We start from the raw sequence: 20336 nt of genomic DNA on the forward strand, positions 1-20336 counted from the left end.
AAAACATAATTTGAATTTAATATTATTATTTGACTTAGTCAAATATTTCAACTGTAAATTACTTTATTTAATTATTTCCTTAAGATTAAGTTTCATTTTAAATTTTATATAAATTAAATATTTTTAAAAAATTATATAATTTTTCGATGATTTTTTTTTTAATTAATGCTTAAATGAAAAAGAATAAGTGAAAAATAGAAAAATAAATAATTTTCAAAATATCGTGACAATAGAAACTAATAAAATGTTTTATGTTTAAGTTGTGATATAATAAAAAAAATTTAGAAAAATAGATAAGTGCATTGCGAATGAAACTATTTTTATTATATAGCATATCATTATGAATTAACAATATAAATGATGATATATTTTAAATAAATATAAAATAAATTTTTTTTATAAATAAATTAAGAACATATATAACAAATAATAAAACATTTAATTAATTAGTGATGTATTTCTTTTCAGAATTGTATAAATTATAATTAAATTATATAAACATTGATCAAAATTTAGATAACTTGTTTATTTTAAGAAGCATAATCTTTAATTAAATAACAATTATGTAGAATTAAAAATAGAATTGTTTAATGATTTTGTTTCATACTAAAAAATCAATAAATTTGACAGATTATTTTGTTTTTAAAATATTATTTTTGCATTCCAACGAGAATAAATATTTATCTATTATTATTACATATTTATAAAATTATTGTTTCTATGCAACAATTCAAATATATTACTATATTTGAGTACATATTTAAAAATGATAAAAAATTACAATATACACATTCAATTCGGTTTTCTTAGCTTCAGCTATAAATAAATGTAAAAATTGTTTAAAATCGAATTCTACAATGCAAATTCTATAAAATTACTTGACAAGTTTTATTACTCGCTAAATTTGCTTAATCTATTAGAACAAATTAGCGTTAACTGCCAACACGTCCAAGGTCAGTATGGTCAATCAATCCTCTTTTTCTCGTCTAAAGCTTTAAATCAACGTAGGCGACTTACATACCAAAAGCAATTCAAGTCAATACTATACAAATTGTGTTATATATTGTATATTTCATATTTTATATTATTTTCCATATTAAAGACTAGAGATATTAAGAAGTCATTAAATTAAATTAATATGATGATTTGATAGAATGAAAAGCATATATCGTATTAAAATATGCATAATCATCAGAATTATACAATGTAATCAATAAAGATTTAAGGAACAATATTTGATACAAATGATTGAATAATATATATTTGAAAAAAACAAATCCAAATATATTTGTTTCAAACGTTCATATACTAAATAAGAATTTATCACAAATAAAAAATTACATGTTGTTAATAACATAATTGATAAATATATAAAAATATATTTTTTTAAACATTATTTTTTAAACATTATAAATTTTCCTAATATATATGTTGAATAAATTATACAAATTATAATATTTTAATAAATATATTTCAAAACAAAAGAGAATTGAAAATATTATATTAATCTTAGAAATAATACACTAACTTTATTTAGAAAAAAAAAACAAAATAATAAAAAAAGGTTACATATTTAATAAAAAAATAAAAAATAAATATAAAAAGAGATAAAGAGATAAAGAGAACTATTGATTAATAATAAATTATTTCTTAATATTTTTAATATTTTTTTAATCTAAATAAATTTTTTAATATTTTTATTATAAATAAAAATTTTATTTTATATAAAAATGATCGTTAAATTGTTAAAAATATATTAACAATATTTATTTAAAATGTAATTATATAATAATATTTTTATATTTTTTTTTGTATTAATATAAATTCATAATTATTATTGCAAAGAATGTTATTATTTTTATTATATATAATATAATAGAAAATATTAATCAAATATATTTTTCAAAAATATTATCTCATAATTAATGTTCAAAAAACAGTCATCGAAATATTTAAAGAATATATTAATATGATTAGTACATATTCTCAATATAAAGTGCAAAATACTTTTTATAACAAGATAATACGTAAAAAAACATATTTGTTCAACTTGACCTTACTTTAAAATTATAGATATTTTTATATATGTTTAATTTTGAAAGATATTAAAGATAAAAACAAAAATTTTAAGAATTTTGATGAAAAAAAACAGATTCAAGAAAAAAAATATGAGGAAATGTAAATATGCAAAGAAATACATAAATATAGAATATTTTTAATTTTTTTTGTATTTCGTCCAATCAATTTTGATAATTATTGATATAAGAAAAATTAATTTGAAGTATATAAAAAAGTTTTATCATGGTTTTATCTATTAGTCTTAAGTAATCAATAAACTTTGAAATGTTTTAATGTGGCGATAACAATTGTGCATAATTATTTCTTGTAAAAAATTCCATTATAATCGCAAGCTAAAATAGTTTTCTCATCGTTCTGACGTTAATTTCAACGTGCAATTATTTCAAGTATTTGTTCAAATAGCTACCGATAATTCTCGTATTATTTCTGCAATATGAATTTTAATCAATAGAATAATCTATTGGACAAAAAAAAAGAATACTAAAGTAAATGTGAAAGAGAAAAAAAATAAATGTGGAAGAAAACAATATTGGAAGGAAATTATATATCGTTTAGATAATTTCTATCTCTCACAAAGATTAAATAAATTGTTGTGTCTTCTTTAGAAATATTGACGTTTTACCACCCGCGAAGGTCTTACGCATTGATAATCGCTGCTGCTGATTATATGTATATGTTATCATTGTACAATATATATACAATTTTTGTAGATATATTAATATTTTTTTAAAATAAACACATTTAATCTGATTTAGCACTATTATGTAAAAACAAATCTAAAATAAAAATTGTAATATTATCAAGATTAAAAATACGAAAAAAATTTTTGATATATAAATATCTATGCGATATATGTATATTACATAAATATTTTTTACATTTAATCATATTTTTATAATTATATTTCTTTTCGGAATTATAATTCATTCAATATAAAATACAGACAAAAATCAATAAAAATTGAGTTGATATTTTCCAATTATACTGTATTGTTCATAAATGACAAAGAATTTCAGATAAGATAAAAACGAAAACAATCAGCACACAAGAAATATAATTATGTGAAGGTTATGAATTGTTTAAATTTTTATTTTATTTTTAACTTGTCGTTTTTTTGTTTTTAAATATTTTAATTTTTACTATTCAATATTTCGAAATAATATCTCGAAAAATTTTAAAGCATTATATATGATTGTGAAATATTATGATATATTTGTTAAAAAGTAACAAGTTAAGTTAAAATAACTGATTATTATGTTTGTTGAAATATTCTTGTTAGATTTCATACAATCATTTTCAGAATTATGTTCGTTATTTTTTTCTTTTATATTCTCTTTTATTCTCTCACAAATGCGTGTTTCATTCGTATTATTTATGAAATTCAATGTAAAATAAGATACAGTAAGTAATAATACTTACATTTTTAGAAAAATTGATAATGAAAGATATTTAAATATAATAAATATATGCATATATATTAATTAAATTATTGTATTTATTGAGAAGTTAATAGCAAAATTAATTAAATTTTTGTCAATTATCATCCTTTCTAACAAAATATAATTATATATATATATATATATATATATATATATATATATATATTTTTATATATTTCTCTTATAAGAGAAAAATATTTTAATATTTTCTTATCAAATAGAAATTTTTTAAATAAAGTATTTATTATATATTGTTATTTATTTATATATTTATAATTGTTATATTAAGTGAAATTTTATATAAGAATATCTATTAAAATTATTAAATTTTATATAGATTTTATAATTAGCATTAAATATATTTTTTGTTATAAATTCTTCAATTTTTTATACATAAATATTTTAATTAACATTTATTTTTAAAACAGATATTATATATTAAAGTTTTTTTAGACTTAAATTGCTCACTACTTAACATTTAACTTGATCTTCTGTCTTAATGCTTTCTTATGCTATATCTTTCTTTTAAAGTAGCATTTAAAAACAGAAACGTGATGTGAACATGTAATTGAAATGTTAAATTTCGTTTGTGCACATAAATCAGCATATAACAATGTATGATTAAGCTATTAATCTTGACATAATTAATTTCGTATAATTTTAGTATTTATAAAGTTTGATCAATGTTTGAAATTTTTCATTCTTTTAAATAAAATTACTATAATTAAATAAAATTAATAAAATTATTACTATAGAAATGTTTTAATAAAGTTATTTATTAAATAATATTATACATCTCAACAAATTCTGATAGTAAAATTAATAGTAAAATCCATTAATATGGTTAATAATTTGAATTTTCTTTAGCTTTATTATAAATGATATTCTTTGATAATAAAAGAAAGTGTGAGAGGGGAAGAGTTCTAAGATATATATATATAATAAATAATAAATATTAATAAAATAAAAATTTTAATTAAGTTTTGTTAAATTTTTATTAAAAATATTTTTATTTACTTTTCATAATGATCAATAGATATGTATTTTTAAGTTATCAAATATTACATTAGAATCTTTCAAATTTGGCGTGATTTTTACATATTTAAATTGTGAAACAATTTTTAAAAAAATATAAAAAAATTGTTATTGTGTAATATTTATAATAAAAGTACAATTATATAATATTCAAAAAATATTTTTAAAAAAATTAAATTAAATTAAATAAAAAAATAAATTTAATTAAATAAATGTTACGTTACAATTATTTAAAAAAACAGTAATAAAAATATATATCATGCTAAAATAATAACTTAAGTATGCTAACTTTAAATTAATATGCTTTTGCAAGATTAATTTAATTGAGAATTATGATTAATTGTAGAATAATTGAAATCGATATGTTTATAATAGTTTCTAGAATAATTAATTATTAAAAGTTATTAAGAGTTAAATAATTTAAAGACAGATTAATAATTAATATGTTATTAATTTTACTAAATTTTAATATGTTCTTATAAAAAAATCTTTAGATAGATTTCCTTAATTTTGATTTTTGTGTTAATGTTATAGCAAATAAGCAATATGTATATTCGGATTATTTTGTTTGATAGAAAAATATATGAAAAATTTCCCTTTTAAACGAAACTTATCACTGTAAATAAATTGCAGAATAGAATAAAATCTTAGAATTAGATTAAATTTTAAATAGACAATTAGATTAAAATTTGAGCAATTTTAAGCCATATTATTGGGTATTCTCAACACTATCTAAAGAGCGTTCATCTTGGTTACAATCATCTCTTATATGATTATATTACATCAAACACTTAATAAATTGATGTAATTGTAAGTAATAAAGACAGTTGCTACTGACAGAAGGAAAATATTGTTGTTAACTTAGCAAGAAAGATATTGGGATGTTCAAAGTCATAAATCAAATTAATTTTTTGTTATTTGTATGTATTTTTCATATTTTTTATTCATATATCTTTGTTTAACAAAAAAAGATTCACAAAAATATAATTTTTAAATATAACTTATACTCTCACGTAATTAAATTTTGATAATTAATGATTTTTAATAAATTTTAATTTACTTAATTATTAGTTTATTTCATTTAATTAATTATTTATTTAAGTTTCATAATTTAAATTGTTGTTTTGTTGTTAATTAAAAAATAAATTTTTCATTACTATAGTAATTACACTGTTTCATGTTATTATCGGATATATCGAATGAAATATAATGCGAAAATATAGAACACGTATCGAATTATTTTAATTTTAAAATCTAAACTTTGTACTTAAAAAAAAAAATGCAGCACGAAATATGTAAATGACCAATTTAAATTAAAATGATATTTTATATTATTTTAATTAAAAAAAATATTTTAAATCAATGAATCAATCGTTTTATCTTTCTGCTACAGTACATTATATATAAAAATTTATTAAATTTAATTTAAATTTATTAAAATTTTTGCAAGAAAATAATTCTAAGATTTGTTTGAGTTATTGTATAATTAAAATTTTTTAATTATAATAAAAGCATTTTTTACAAAATGATATAAAAATATAAAATTGATAAAAATGAATATGTAAATAAATATAATTAACTAACAATTTTTTTCGTTTTTATTTAAAATCATAATGTTAATACTGTTTTTTAATTTTAACAAACTTTTAATAAATTATTATAATTATAATTGACTCCTAGTCAGTATATATAGATATATCTTTTGCAGTGAAATTTTTTATTAACTAAATCTCTTGGGAAACAAATAATTTATGTAAGTAAAGTTTATATATCTAATAAGAGAATCTTCGTTATTCATGAGTTTTTGTTCAAATAATAAAAGAAAGTATACATTTAAATAAATTAATTCAATCAAGTATTTAATTAACTCTTTCAATGATAAATTTTTTTTTAATAAGTAATATTACAATATTATAATATTATTATATTAATGATTATAATAAATAAAAGAAAACATAGGCTTAGTAATAATTCGCAAAATGAGATATGTAATTTTATTTCTAATGAGATTCTATGCCTCAATAGGTTTTTTGTCAGTAATATTAGAACAATTGTAATAGCCGTATAGTCTTTGTAAAAATTACTGTGGCATATATTAGGCTATTCGCTAAGTTTATCGGTTGTAAATGACGAACTACTTTCAATTTATATTTCACGCCAATTTTCTTTTGTTCCTCAAGAGTTAACTATTAAGCTATAAGAAAATGAATCGATAAATTTATCGGCATGAAATATGTCGGTAAATAATTAAAAGAAAGATGTGTAACGCCAAGATGGTTGAAATGATTGTTTCGTAGACGTTGCTAAAACTACTATCAAAACGAAATAAAACGGAATAGGAAGTTCATTTTTAAATTATCTATTTTTCAGACATTATTTCAAATATTATTTATTATTTCGTCAAATGCAATATAATGTGGAAATATTATGAAAAATCACAATGAAACGAGAAATTGGATTGACAATTATTTAATTTTTAATTAAAATTTAATTTCTTGCTAAAATAACGAGTATAACTCAATTAAATTATTTAAAATAAGAAAAAAATTGAAATGAAATTATTTTAATAAATACACTGAAATATCAAGTATCCTAATTAATTAAAAAATTATAATTATTATTATAATTAATTAAAATGATTTGATTTTCAGATAAAATGATTAAAATATTTTTAAATATGCTAATTTAAATAAATATTTATTTATTGCGGATAATTAATCATTGAACAATCGAAATTCAAATTTATTTATTGCAGATAATTGATCATTGAACAATTGAAATATAATTGAAGTACGGATAATCGGCAGTGTATTGTAAGACAAAGAATCTGAAAAGTATAGCCTAGTGAACAAGTTGATATCTTAATTATGAAAATTTAGCTATTACAATATTATATTATTTTCATAAAACTGTTTTCTCTTGTAATACTTTGCCACAAAATGGAATCCAACTCTCTCTCAAATAATAATGGGAATGAATCATTCAAGATAGTATTTCAATTAAAAGAAAAAATGTTGTAATGATATTATTTTAACAAAATAAAATATTGTTAAAAATCTGCATAATTTAATAAATTTAATATTATTTTATCAGATTTGAAAAGATTAATTAAATATTATAATTAAATCCATTATAATAAATAGTTAAATAAATTTTATTATATGTATAACTTCCTAATTTTTCTTTTTTATGTTAACAGATATTTTGTTTTATAAAATTATTCAAAAATTTAAAAATATTATCCAAAAGTCGACCAATATCACTTTCTCATTTATTTATTGTATATTATCCAGTTTTTATCTAAAGTCAATAATTAATCTTATCTATTATTATCATAGAATACAGAATTCCAAATAAATCATTTCAAATATTTATAAAAATCTTTTGTAATTGGTTTACAATAGGTTAAAAAAATAAAAATCTTTTATTTTTTTTTGTATTCTTTTTATGTATTTTCTAATATTTTTTTATTATTCATATATTAATAAATATTTTCATGCAAAAACTAATTAGTTTTTAATTCTTAAATTAACTTGAATTTTGTACAATTGATTATTTTCAAATTTTCTTTTTTTGAGAAATTTTTTTGTTTTGAATTATTTAAATATTGTTTTAATTATTTCAAACTATTTTTTAAAATAGTTCGATATTTTTAGGGTAATTTATATTATTTTGAACAATTTAATTTAGAATGTTACAATTTAATCTAACCTAAAATAATAAATTTTAAAAAATCTATTGAAAATTATCAATCTACTGATCCAATTTGAATTTTTACATAAATTTCTAAAACTTGAAATTCTAAATTAATTTTTTAAAAATGAAATAATTAATACCAATAGACATTATTTTTTATATATTTTTTTTTGATTTTATGGTAAATCATATTTTTATAATATCTTTATAATAAGATCATTATAATAAGAAAGAAAATATCTTTATAATAAGAAAGAAAATAAATAAAATAAATAATAACAAAAAATAGAAAATAGACTAAGTTCTTTCTTTTCGAATTATATACTTTCTTTATTTTCTATTATTTATTCTGTTACATTCTTTTGTCGAAATTGAAATTAATGTTTCAAAATAATTCTTCGACGTAATGTTAATGGCAGTGTGGCGACCAAACGAATAGTTTGTGGCTGATAACAAAAGACCAATAGAATAGCTAAGATAAGTTATCGTATATTAAGTTAGACGAAAGATTAAACAGATATCGATTTTAATGATAGATCTTTCCATCAAATAGTAGATAATGTATGACATATATAATAATCTATTAAAATAATATGTATTAATTATGTATAAAATAAATAGCTAAATGATAATAAGATATGTCAAACATATGTTATAAATATTCATTATTATAAGTATTCTATTAGCTGGATAGGGCTATATTTTTGAAATAATTAAAGATATGGAATGTAAGATGAAATTCTCATGTACATAATGTTATTATATAATTAATGTTATTATATATTATGTAATATATAATGTATGAATTTTTCAATACATCTGGAAAATCAAATGTCATTTTTTTACATGCTAATTTATTTGTAATAAAAAATAAAATTAATAAAAAATAATATTAAAATATTTATACTTTGAAAAGAATCAGTTTAAAATATATTTTTATTTCAGTTTTAAAATTAAACATATTAAACATAACATACAATGAAATCAATTTTTATTCATAATAATTTAAAAAAATGAGAATATTTGTTAAAAAATTTTAAATTAAAATAAATGATTTAAATATTAATTGGTTTCTCTTTTAAAAATGTTTCAAAATTATTTGATTTTAAAATAGTAATGTGGTTATTTTTAAAAATAAAATCTTTTAAATCTATTTTAAAATTATATCATATTATCTATTAAATACTACTATATAATATATTTATTTATAACAAATAATGATTGATTTTTATTTTTAAATATTAAAAATTATAATAAAAAAATTTATTTATAAATGTTTATTAGAAAGTATTTATTTCTAATTTTTATGTAGGTATTTTTTCTATATTTATATCTTAAAATTTTTACAATTAAAATACAAAATTCAAATAGATTCAATAATATAAATTTTAATTGTCAAAATTCATGATTTTAAAGTTACATGTATGTAAAATTTAATGTTCATATGATATTTTGATGCTATATTGTACGTCATTCATAGTCCAAATGGATCAAATTATTAAATGCATATAGATGATGATTATTTAAACGGAGCGATTTAAAGCTGTATATACAGATGTACAACATACGTTTTTTGTTCTGATAATTTATTGTATAAAATGTAATAATTTTTTAGTCAATATTACGATTTAATTTAAATTTAATCTATATTATTTTAGATTGTAATTCAGTTATTAAAAACATTGCATTTTACATACATATGATCTTTAAACTGAATTTTGATAGTTAAAATCAAAATTCTATTTTATAAAATATTTATCAAAAGATATATAAAAGTAAAAAAATTTCGAAACTTCTACTTAATAACATAATTTTATTTCGTAAATATTTCCAATTTAAATTATGATTCTATATGTATGTCTGTATATATTGTATTGAGAAATAGACATGATTTCTACTTAAGCATTTTCAATTAACATTTTATATTTTATATTTGCCATATCTTCTTACATGTTTATTATTTCATAATATTTTATTTGTCTTAATATCCTCAATAAATATGAAACAATCTATTTTACAGAGAAAAAGAAAATAAAATTTTCATTCTTTACTTAAATCAAATATAAATTTATGAAATCTAATTATTTTATTCGGTTATCTTATCTTATACCAAAATCCTCAACAGATTATGAACATCCAATATGTATCTAAAGCTGTCAGATTATCATTATTCGTTATTGCTCAACTTATATTGCCTGGTATAGAGCAGCATTAATATGTAAATTGCTCTGCTTAGATAAAAAAATCTTTCAATGTCATTCGGCAAAAGAAATGCAAACTCTTGGAAAATAATATTAAGATTTTTAATATAAATGATTTTAAATATAAATGAAATCGATATTAAGAAATGATACATTAAAAATATTATTGTTACAAAAATTATTATAAATTTACTATAAAGTTACTATAAATTTAACAATAAATGAAATTATTATAATAATAATGATATTATAAATAGTAGTAATAGTAATGATATTATTTTAATATGGAAATAAGATTTCGATATAAGATGCATATAAAAAAAAAATTCGAAAATTTTTTTTTGAACAATTTAAATTGATATCGTAATTATAATAAACATTTTGAAAAATTTTTTTTATTTGTTTCTGAAATTATAAATATAATATTTTATAAAAGATATTTGGAAATATATAAATATATGCATAAAAAAGAATATAAGCTTTCAAAAGTATTTTCTTTATTAATAATCTTTTTTAGAATATTTATTATAATAATATAAATATTTTCCAATAAATAATTTCTAAATATTTTCCAATAAAATTGTTTATAACATGTATATTATATAAAAACATTTTTATCATATCATTAATGTTAGTATCTGTAAACAGATATGTTTCTGAATAAACAATAAACATTAAATTCGATAAATAAGTGTTTTTAAAATTCAAATTATATTTCGAAAGAGATTATTTTTTTCAATTTCAATTTGCCCTGAATTAAAGTCTTCATCTATCATTCTGCATGCACAAAATATTTGCATTTCTTATCTTATTAATTCAGAAATATAATATCATTTGACTTTCGTAGTTGATATTTCATATATACTATATTCCAAATTTGCAATATTATAATCAAGAGGTAACGAAATATGAGAAAAATAACAATATAAGATTATATATCACGTATTATTTATTATGTAAGTACTTATTATATTTTGTTTAAAATATTTTTGCATTTTGTGACCAATTTTTTTAAAAATAATATTCTTATTGTCTAAAGTAGTAATTATGGAGTCGCAATCTAAAAGAAAATCATGAAGACTTTTTTAGAGATTTCTTTTGGTATTACAAGAAATTATAAGAAAAAAATAATATTTATAATTAATTAATACGAATTTTATTAATTTTTGAAAAGAAATTATTAATTATTTTATTAGCTTTTAAAAAAAATCATTTATAATATACTTAATTGAAGAAAAATTTCTGTGATTTGAAAATATTGAAATATTATTTTATAAAAAGTCCGAAAATTCTGATTTTAATCAAAGTTCATATATATGAATATAATTAAAGAATATAATTAATTGCATATGGCAATATTTTTTGTCAATTATTAAATCCTATAATTCACTATTAAAAATAAAATATTATGTTTATTTTACTAATTTTATTAAAAGTATATTTTTATGTAACTTGTAAAAAAAAATGTATTTTTAATTATATTTTTATGAAAAATTAAGAGAGTAAAAAACTTGGAAAACAATTATTTTAAATAATTATTGGATAGCTATGTCATTTCCATTATTTTCATTGTATTCTTACTGACAGAGAGATTTCACAGCATAGAAGTTACAGACAATATAAATATACAATATAAATATACAAAGATATTACCTATCATAAATTATCTTTAATTTGATAATACTAGACTAAATGCAATAATCCTTAATACTAATCATTAAAGCCATTAAAATATTTAAAAAAATTTACAAGAAAAATATAAAGCTTTTATTTTTATGAATGAATAATTTATGACTCTCAGACTCTTAGTAAATACTTTATAAATATATCTTTATACTATTTTATATGTAAAAAATATTAAATATTAATATATATTCATTTCAAAATTTTTTATGTTAGCTTATTTCTTAAAATCTAATTAAAAAAAAATCTTATTGCGCATGATTCATAGGAATATTAAATATCATTGATATTAAATATTATTAATTTCAGGAAACCAATTATTTAAATTCATTCAATGAATTCATTTTTATTTTAAATATAACATATGATATTTTTGATATTAATCTTATACAATCATAGGCATGAATTCATTTCATGGAACATGTAAAAAAAATATGCAAAATCAATAGTCATAAGTGTGCTCATGACTATTGTGCATGAATGGTACACGTGATTAGTTAATAAGATGACGTACATTACTTATATATATATATATATACATAAGATACATAAGAATATACAGTTTAAGAAGAATAAGTCAATTTTTATAATTTTTAGTCCTGTTGCAATTTATCATATGTCAAATGTTTATTACATTAAATCACAATATATAGTGTTAAGATTAGAATTATATGTTAATAGAATCAGTTTCTGCTTACTCATGAAATATTATTTATCACATTGAATTTTACTTTTTGCAATATCATGATTATTATATAATAATAAATAATTGTTGGAAATAATCAATTATAATCATTTCATTCTTTATTTCATCAAATAAATTGCGTTTCATTTCACTTAATATTGCATAAGAAAAAAATGATTTCAAAAATTAGAATTACAAATAAGGTGTGAATCATCTAAAAGAGAACCATTTAGAGCGAATAATTTATCATTTCAGGATATAAAACTGAATAACAGATCATGTAAACATGTTTTTGAAATTTAAAAAAATATAATTAGTAAAAATTATTCATTTGTAGATCATATTATATTTTGATAATTTAGATCAATTTTTTTCTATTAAACAAAGCGACATAAAAACAATATGAAAAAAAAAATTATTACAATGTAAAATTAAAAATATGAAAAAAATATAACGTAATGTAAGTTAAAAAAAATTTGCAAGTAGTATATAATTAAAAATAAAATAGCGTATAAATAATATATAAAATAATATATATATATATAAAATAATATAAAATAAAAGAAATAATATATAAAATATATATAAAATAAAATAAAAGAAATATATATAAAAATATATAAAATATATAAAATATATTATATATAATATATAATATATTATATATATAAAATATATTATATATAAAATAAAAGAAATAAAAGTGTAACAACAAAAAAATATTTTTTAAATAATTCATATAAAAATAAATTTTTATACTAATATAGTTTAAATATAGTTTTTTAGACAATATTAATGGTTTTTATATTATAATATTATAATAAAAATTAATATATAAAAATTAATAATATAATATAATATATATTATATTAAAAATATAAAATAATATATATTTTATTATAAAAATATGTAACGTATAAAATAATATGGATAATATAAAATATGAGATATATAATAATAGATATGACATGTAAAAGCATACAAGCCTATTGTTTGCAGAATAAGTGTTGATCTTCGATGAGATATGTAACTTGCGTTTCCATGCGGAAGATTTTTTTTACGAACGAAGGTCCTCGAAAGTTATTTTTTCTTTTTATCGAACCAAATGTTGTATATGCGTATACTGAAACGTTTCCATTCGTGCCAAACCAGTTCCGGTCGGATATTATACGCCATTCGTTCCATATAATTGAAAAATGCTATTTACTTTTTATTTCAATAATTAACAAATTTATTATTTTATAGAGAAAAAATAAAAAATAGAATGCATCTCGTTAAGAATATTCTAGCTTCAAAATTTTACTTTAAATAGATATGATTAAAAATAAAAATTACTAATGCATAAATCTAGAATTTATATGATATATCTTATTTCAATTTATTAATACAAACGATTCAATAATTATGTATTCAGTAAATTCAATGAGAAAGAACAACGTACTTGAAGAGTTATTAGTATTAGAATATATTAAAGAGAAAATTATAATACTCAAGAAGAATTTTGCTGATTAAAGGACTTAAAATTAGGTATGATGAATATGATGGATAAAATGGGTATAATGGATTGATGAGATGAAGAATATTTACTGAAAGTACATATAATATGAAGTAAAAAAATTATTTTTAGTATTTTAATTTCCAAAAAATTTGTCTTCAATACATAAACAATTAATATTCAGTTTAATTTAATAAAATTAATTTAATAAAATTATTTTTTGTGAGCATAAAAAAATTTTTTATTATTATCTTCTAGATTTTTTGATTATAAAATAACATAGATTTTTTCGAATTTATTTCATGATTTAGTCTGTCTATTTTATTATAAAATAATCGGTTGTTCTTTTTCATATGTTTACTTAATTGTATTGCCTTATTTAATATTCAATTGAAATACATATTTTATTTCAAATGATTAGAAAAAAAATCGCGATATAAGTATATTTAAGTAAAAATAATTTATTATTTATATTAATTTATATATTATAACAAAAGCGCAATTTTTTATATTTCTAATATGAACGCAAATATATATATATATGTAAATTTTTTATATGTATATATATATATATATAAGTTAAACAGTTATATCTTTTTAGAATTAATCTAAATCTAAATGTAAATGTAACTATAATAACACATATAAATGAATTTTTATTATATATTAATATTAATGAATTTTTCGAAAGAAACAGATCTTCTGAATGATAACAAAGTTACTAACTATTGAAAATTTAAATGTTATTACTAACTATAGAAATTTATTGCACATAAAAAATAATATGCTATTTTATCAATAGTAATTTAGATAATCCCATATTTCATCACACGATTTTATGAGAAGACTACATAAAAGGTACATAACAAACCTAAATTTCAAATACGTTAATATGTTATATGTAAATTTACAAATTCTAGAAAAAAAATATATTAATTTTATTTTATTATATTTTTATATTATTAATTATATTTTAACTTAAAATGAGAAGTATTCTAAAAAATAATGTAGAAGATTAATTTTTTTATAAAATTTGAATATTTAATAAATTCTTTTCACATTTCTTCTAAATAAAAACAAAAATTATATATTACAAAACAATTTTTAATAGATTCTTAAAAAAGCAATATTTTTTTTACTATTGTTAATATATTATAATATTCAATAATATATTAAAATATTCATAATAAAATGTACATAATATATCAATATTTTAATTCTAATATTATATAACAATATTTTTAAATAAGCTTTAAGAATTTTTATATCTATTTTATTTGATTAAATAAATAATTTTTATAAAAAGAAATGATTTTAATTGTAACTAATAATAATAAAAATTTTAACTTTAAAATTGTAACTAATAATAATAAAAATTATCTAATATAATTAATATCTATTAATTAGAAATATCTATTAATATCTATTAATTATAAGATAAAAATAAATCTAAATTTAGCTATTTATATCTCGTAATAATGCATCATAATATATATTCATCTAATTAAAATATGAAGAAATAAATTCATTTACGTAAATTAATATCATAAAACTTCTTTATATAAAAATATTTTAAAAATATACAATAATTAGATTTAAATAATCAATTTTCTTTTTCTTCTTTTAAAATATTATATAATACTATAAAAATTTTATTTTTATTATTATTCCATGTTAATTACTATAATTGTTATTGTAACAGAATTAAGTAAAAAATATGAGAAATATAAATAATGATTTAATTAATTAATTTTCATTATATTTTCATTATATAATAAAAAAATAAATTAAATTTTATGAAAATTAAAAAAAATATTCAAAAAAATGTGAATTAACTTACAAGTTAATATTAATATATATTAATAATTATAATATATTAATATTAATACAATTTTGTTATTATAAAATAATTATAAAATGTTGAAAATTATTGTTTTTGAAACAGTATTTAATAAAAAAATAATTTGATATTTATCTTATTTGTTTGTAAATGAATTATTAAAAAAAAATATAGTATATATTATATTTATTTAATTGTTAATAACGATATACTAAATATAAAAAAATATATATCAATTATATACATAACTTATTATCAAAAAGAAAAAAATAAAATTAATACAATGGAATTTTAATAATTTAACATGCTAGAGTACCATTTTCCAATTTTGTTTGAAAACATTCTTCTAGAATATTAAATGTGTTTGAAATCACCTTATACTGATTTGAAATCATCTTTTATAATATTTAATATATTTAATATACGATCCTTCTCTTTCTCTTATAAGATAAATTAAAAAATTAAATTGATTTTATTGTTATAACAATTAGCTACACTTTTGAATTAATTATTAAGAAAATTATTCTAATAGTTCTATAAACATAATTACGTTATTAAAATAAATAAGTATTAAAAATCATAAAAAATTATATTCTTATGAATCGCAACCCAAAAGTATGCTAATAAATACAATACAGGATTATTGAACTTATATTCTAATATGATATTTTTAGTATGAAAAATAAGAAAATATAATTATGATTAATATAATAAATATTCTTGATAAAATTTTTTAATTAATTTCTATAATTTAATACAGAATATAAATATATAAATATAATACTGCTAAATCTTTTGAAAATTTCTAAAATTAAAATTTTGTTCAACTATATAAAATCACACATACACAAAGATAAACTTAACTCAAATTATTTGCTATACATTTAGGTATGTATGTTATTTTACCTCTGCAATTCAAAGTTTACTTCCATAAATCAAGCTTTTATCACCGGTGGTTCTACAACTCGAATTAATTATGTGTTGCAAATCAATAATCGATTATTGGATACTTTCCTTTCCTTTAACTATTATAATTATCCTATTTAAAAATGATATTTATAAACTTAAATCATTATACAATTATATTATTTTAATAAAAAATAAAAAAAAATATAAATAATCGAATTTTCATTTGTTAAATTTATAAACTTGAAATTCTCGATAAAATTCGGTACAATAAAATTTTTATAATTTGTAGATTTTAGTTTTTGAAATTCGAATTATCAGATACAATTATACAAATATGTAATATAAAATAACAATTGTGATGATTGGCGAATAATGTTTATAAGATATGATTATGATTATGATTCGTATTATGAACTAGATTTGTATTATCAGATTATTGGATGTCAGATTATGGGAATTTTATTGTAATTGAAAACTAATTAAACTACTATCAAAATGTGATCATGGACGCGTCATATGTGCGTAAAGATTGAATTTCCTATAAATGTATATCAGCATACATATATCTTGCATGATAAGTTGAAAAATTTGTACAAACTTTTGCATTTATATTTTACACTTTTAAATTGAAAAATTTAATGTATCATCTTAATTTTGATATATTTTTTAAGATTTTAATATTTCGGATATATTTATAAAAATAACTGAAATAGTTTTTAAAAAATTTTTATAAAATTTAAGCATTATTTAATTTATTATTGTAAATATATTTTTTAGTTTTATGATTATAATTTCACTTTTAAAACTTTAAATAATAAATAATATTATTTTACAAATTTATATATTTTATATATGTCATTAATTAATATTTATCTTTAATTTTGATGCAAAAGTTAATAATAAATGATGATAGATAATGATCTTATTTCAAAAATTAAAGAATGCTGTATATTTAATGTTAATATTATTAAAAAAATATCTAGTATAATAATTTTTGTTTTAGATATTGACTTACCTATCCCTTCGATGACATAACGATCCTTAGAACTCATATCTGCAATTTCCGTCACACTAACAACAATTTTCACACTCATCGTTACACAATTAGGTGTTCACTGAATTGTAAACATATATATATTCCACGTACGAAATGATCAAACGTGATTATTCTTGATAATTTTTTGTTTTTGACTTCACATGTAACTACAAGTTGCTGTAAATTGTCTTTGTTTTCGAATAATTTATTTCATTATTTCCATTATTTTATATATCAAGATTTAAAATGCTCAAAATTATTATATAAATATAACAATAAAATTTTTTTTTTAATTGTAAGATGCATAACGTCATGTTAGAATGAAAGTGTAATATATAGTTAAATACTTATTTATTGTTGCAGATATATTGCAGAATTGTTATAAGAAATAAATTTAATCACATATTTCTTAATGTTCTTTTAACATCACAAATTCATTTTCAGTAATTCTCTGTTTTAATTAAACAATATTTTTATAATTTATTCTTTGATTCGTATTTAATTCTTTAAATATGTAATTGGTATAATAAAAACTATCAACTGTTAATCAAGGTTTTTATCATTATACTATAATCTCAGGAACATTAGAAATAACGTTTCCTGCGGGCCATAGAATAACCTTGAATCTAGACGCAGCAGACAGTGTTACGTAAAGCCAAAGTTACGAATGCTGATTTTCCGGCTTCTTGATATAGACAGCCAGCACAGGTGTTTTGTTGTAGATGACATTGTAGCAGTTTCTTGAAATGCACGCACATTTTCCTTATAGATCATGTTTGCCTGCTAGCAATAACTATGGTTATTTTATATGGTATGTTGAGCTTTGTATTTTTTTGTAAAAACTCTTGTTGAAATCAAATATCAAAGAACGAATATGTAAGAATACAGATAAAAAAAAAACGTAAGTACAATTACAAAATAAAGAATATGTACTTCTTTTGTGCTTTATTAATATCCCTTTTTAAAAAACATTTTTTAATTTATTTATTATATGATATATAATCACATTTATCGATGATTTTATTTCAATTTCTTTTCTTTTCAGTCATTAAATCTTTAACGTCTTTTTAACACGATTTCTTTTTTTTTTATTATTATTATAAGTTTTTATTAAATTAAATAATTCAAAGATAAAATATATTATAAACAGCAATTTATTCAAATTTCAATTTTAATTTTCATTTGTGAAACTTAAATTATTGTTTTGTAAACAACTGATATTGTTACTATCTTCTTTTGTCATTTACTATTTTATATGTAATATAATATAATATTATTATGTACATTATATATGCAGTAATGCTTATATAAAAATATTTAATTTTTAATTTTATTAATTTTAGAACATAGTTTGCACTCTTTTCTTTATTTTCCTTCGTATTTTCTATTCATGTAATGTATATATATACATATACATATATATATATATATATATATATATATATATATATATACACGTATATATTGAAGTATGCAGTCAATGTTTATTAAATATTTAAACTAATATATGCTATACATATAATGACAATATTTACACATGAAAGTATTCGTTTTTTTTTTTGAATTGTGTAAAAGAAATTAATACTAATTCAACATGCAAAAATAATTCACATAATAACTCTAAATATTTATATTTAAAAAAATCACCTTATCCACAGACTTGTTTGTATCTTTCTAGCTAAGGAAGAGGAAAACAGAGAAACCAGAAAAACCAGAAACAGATATAAAGAACGAAAAAAAAAAAGAAACACGAATTATTCCATACATGTGTTGTTCATTTAAATGACAAGTATTCTCACAAAATGTTGAAGTTTCATTATCGAATAATAATTCTAATAATCACGAGTCACGTGGTGAATAACTGCTATAACTTAAATAATAAAACTTAACGCATGCGACAGAAACTTTGGAAATCAATCACTACCCTACATACATCAAGCCGGATTTAACGTAAATGACAGAAACTACTGCTGCTCGTTCTTTCCTGTAATAATAGGTGCGTAGTTTGGTGGGGAACTAAAGGTATATTTGAGTGGGGATAGTGAAGGTGGGATAAACCTTTAAGAACTTGCAGTAAAGAGGTACAAGGTAACCTCTATTTTTCACGTTGTAATGCAATTTATTATTACATTTTTCCAATATTTAGTGTATTTATAAATATTTTAATTTTTTCAAATAATAAAGATTCACATTTAATGTAATTATAAATTGATATTGACTTAATTCGTGAAAATGAAA

The 20336-nt window shown here is 17.7% G+C and overlaps 1 protein-coding gene across 9 annotated transcripts in view; it reads right to left on the reverse strand.

Moving 5' to 3' along the window:
- LOC107995915 (uncharacterized) overlaps positions 1-20111 on the reverse strand; it is a 79777-nt gene extending 59666 nt beyond the window's left edge. For 2 of the 9 annotated variants that reach the window (XM_062079961.1, XM_062079958.1), the window contains exons 1-3: positions 19746-20054; positions 18718-18878; positions 18078-18549 (exon numbers count right to left, since the gene is read on the reverse strand). In XM_062079961.1, the coding sequence (XP_061935945.1) occupies positions 18078-18156 (79 nt within the window). In that variant the 5' untranslated portion in view covers positions 18157-18549; positions 18718-18878; positions 19746-20054. Of the gene's footprint in view, positions 1-18077; positions 18943-19745 lie in introns of all 9 variants that reach the window. The other 7 variants (XM_062079964.1, XM_062079959.1, XM_062079956.1 and 4 more) reach the window with 6 other exon arrangements.
- Between the last annotated feature and the right edge of the window lie 225 nt (positions 20112-20336).

This window comes from Apis cerana, linkage group LG9 (assembly GCF_029169275.1).
Source record: "Apis cerana isolate GH-2021 linkage group LG9, AcerK_1.0, whole genome shotgun sequence".
Taxonomy (NCBI): Eukaryota; Metazoa; Arthropoda; class Insecta; order Hymenoptera; family Apidae; genus Apis; species Apis cerana.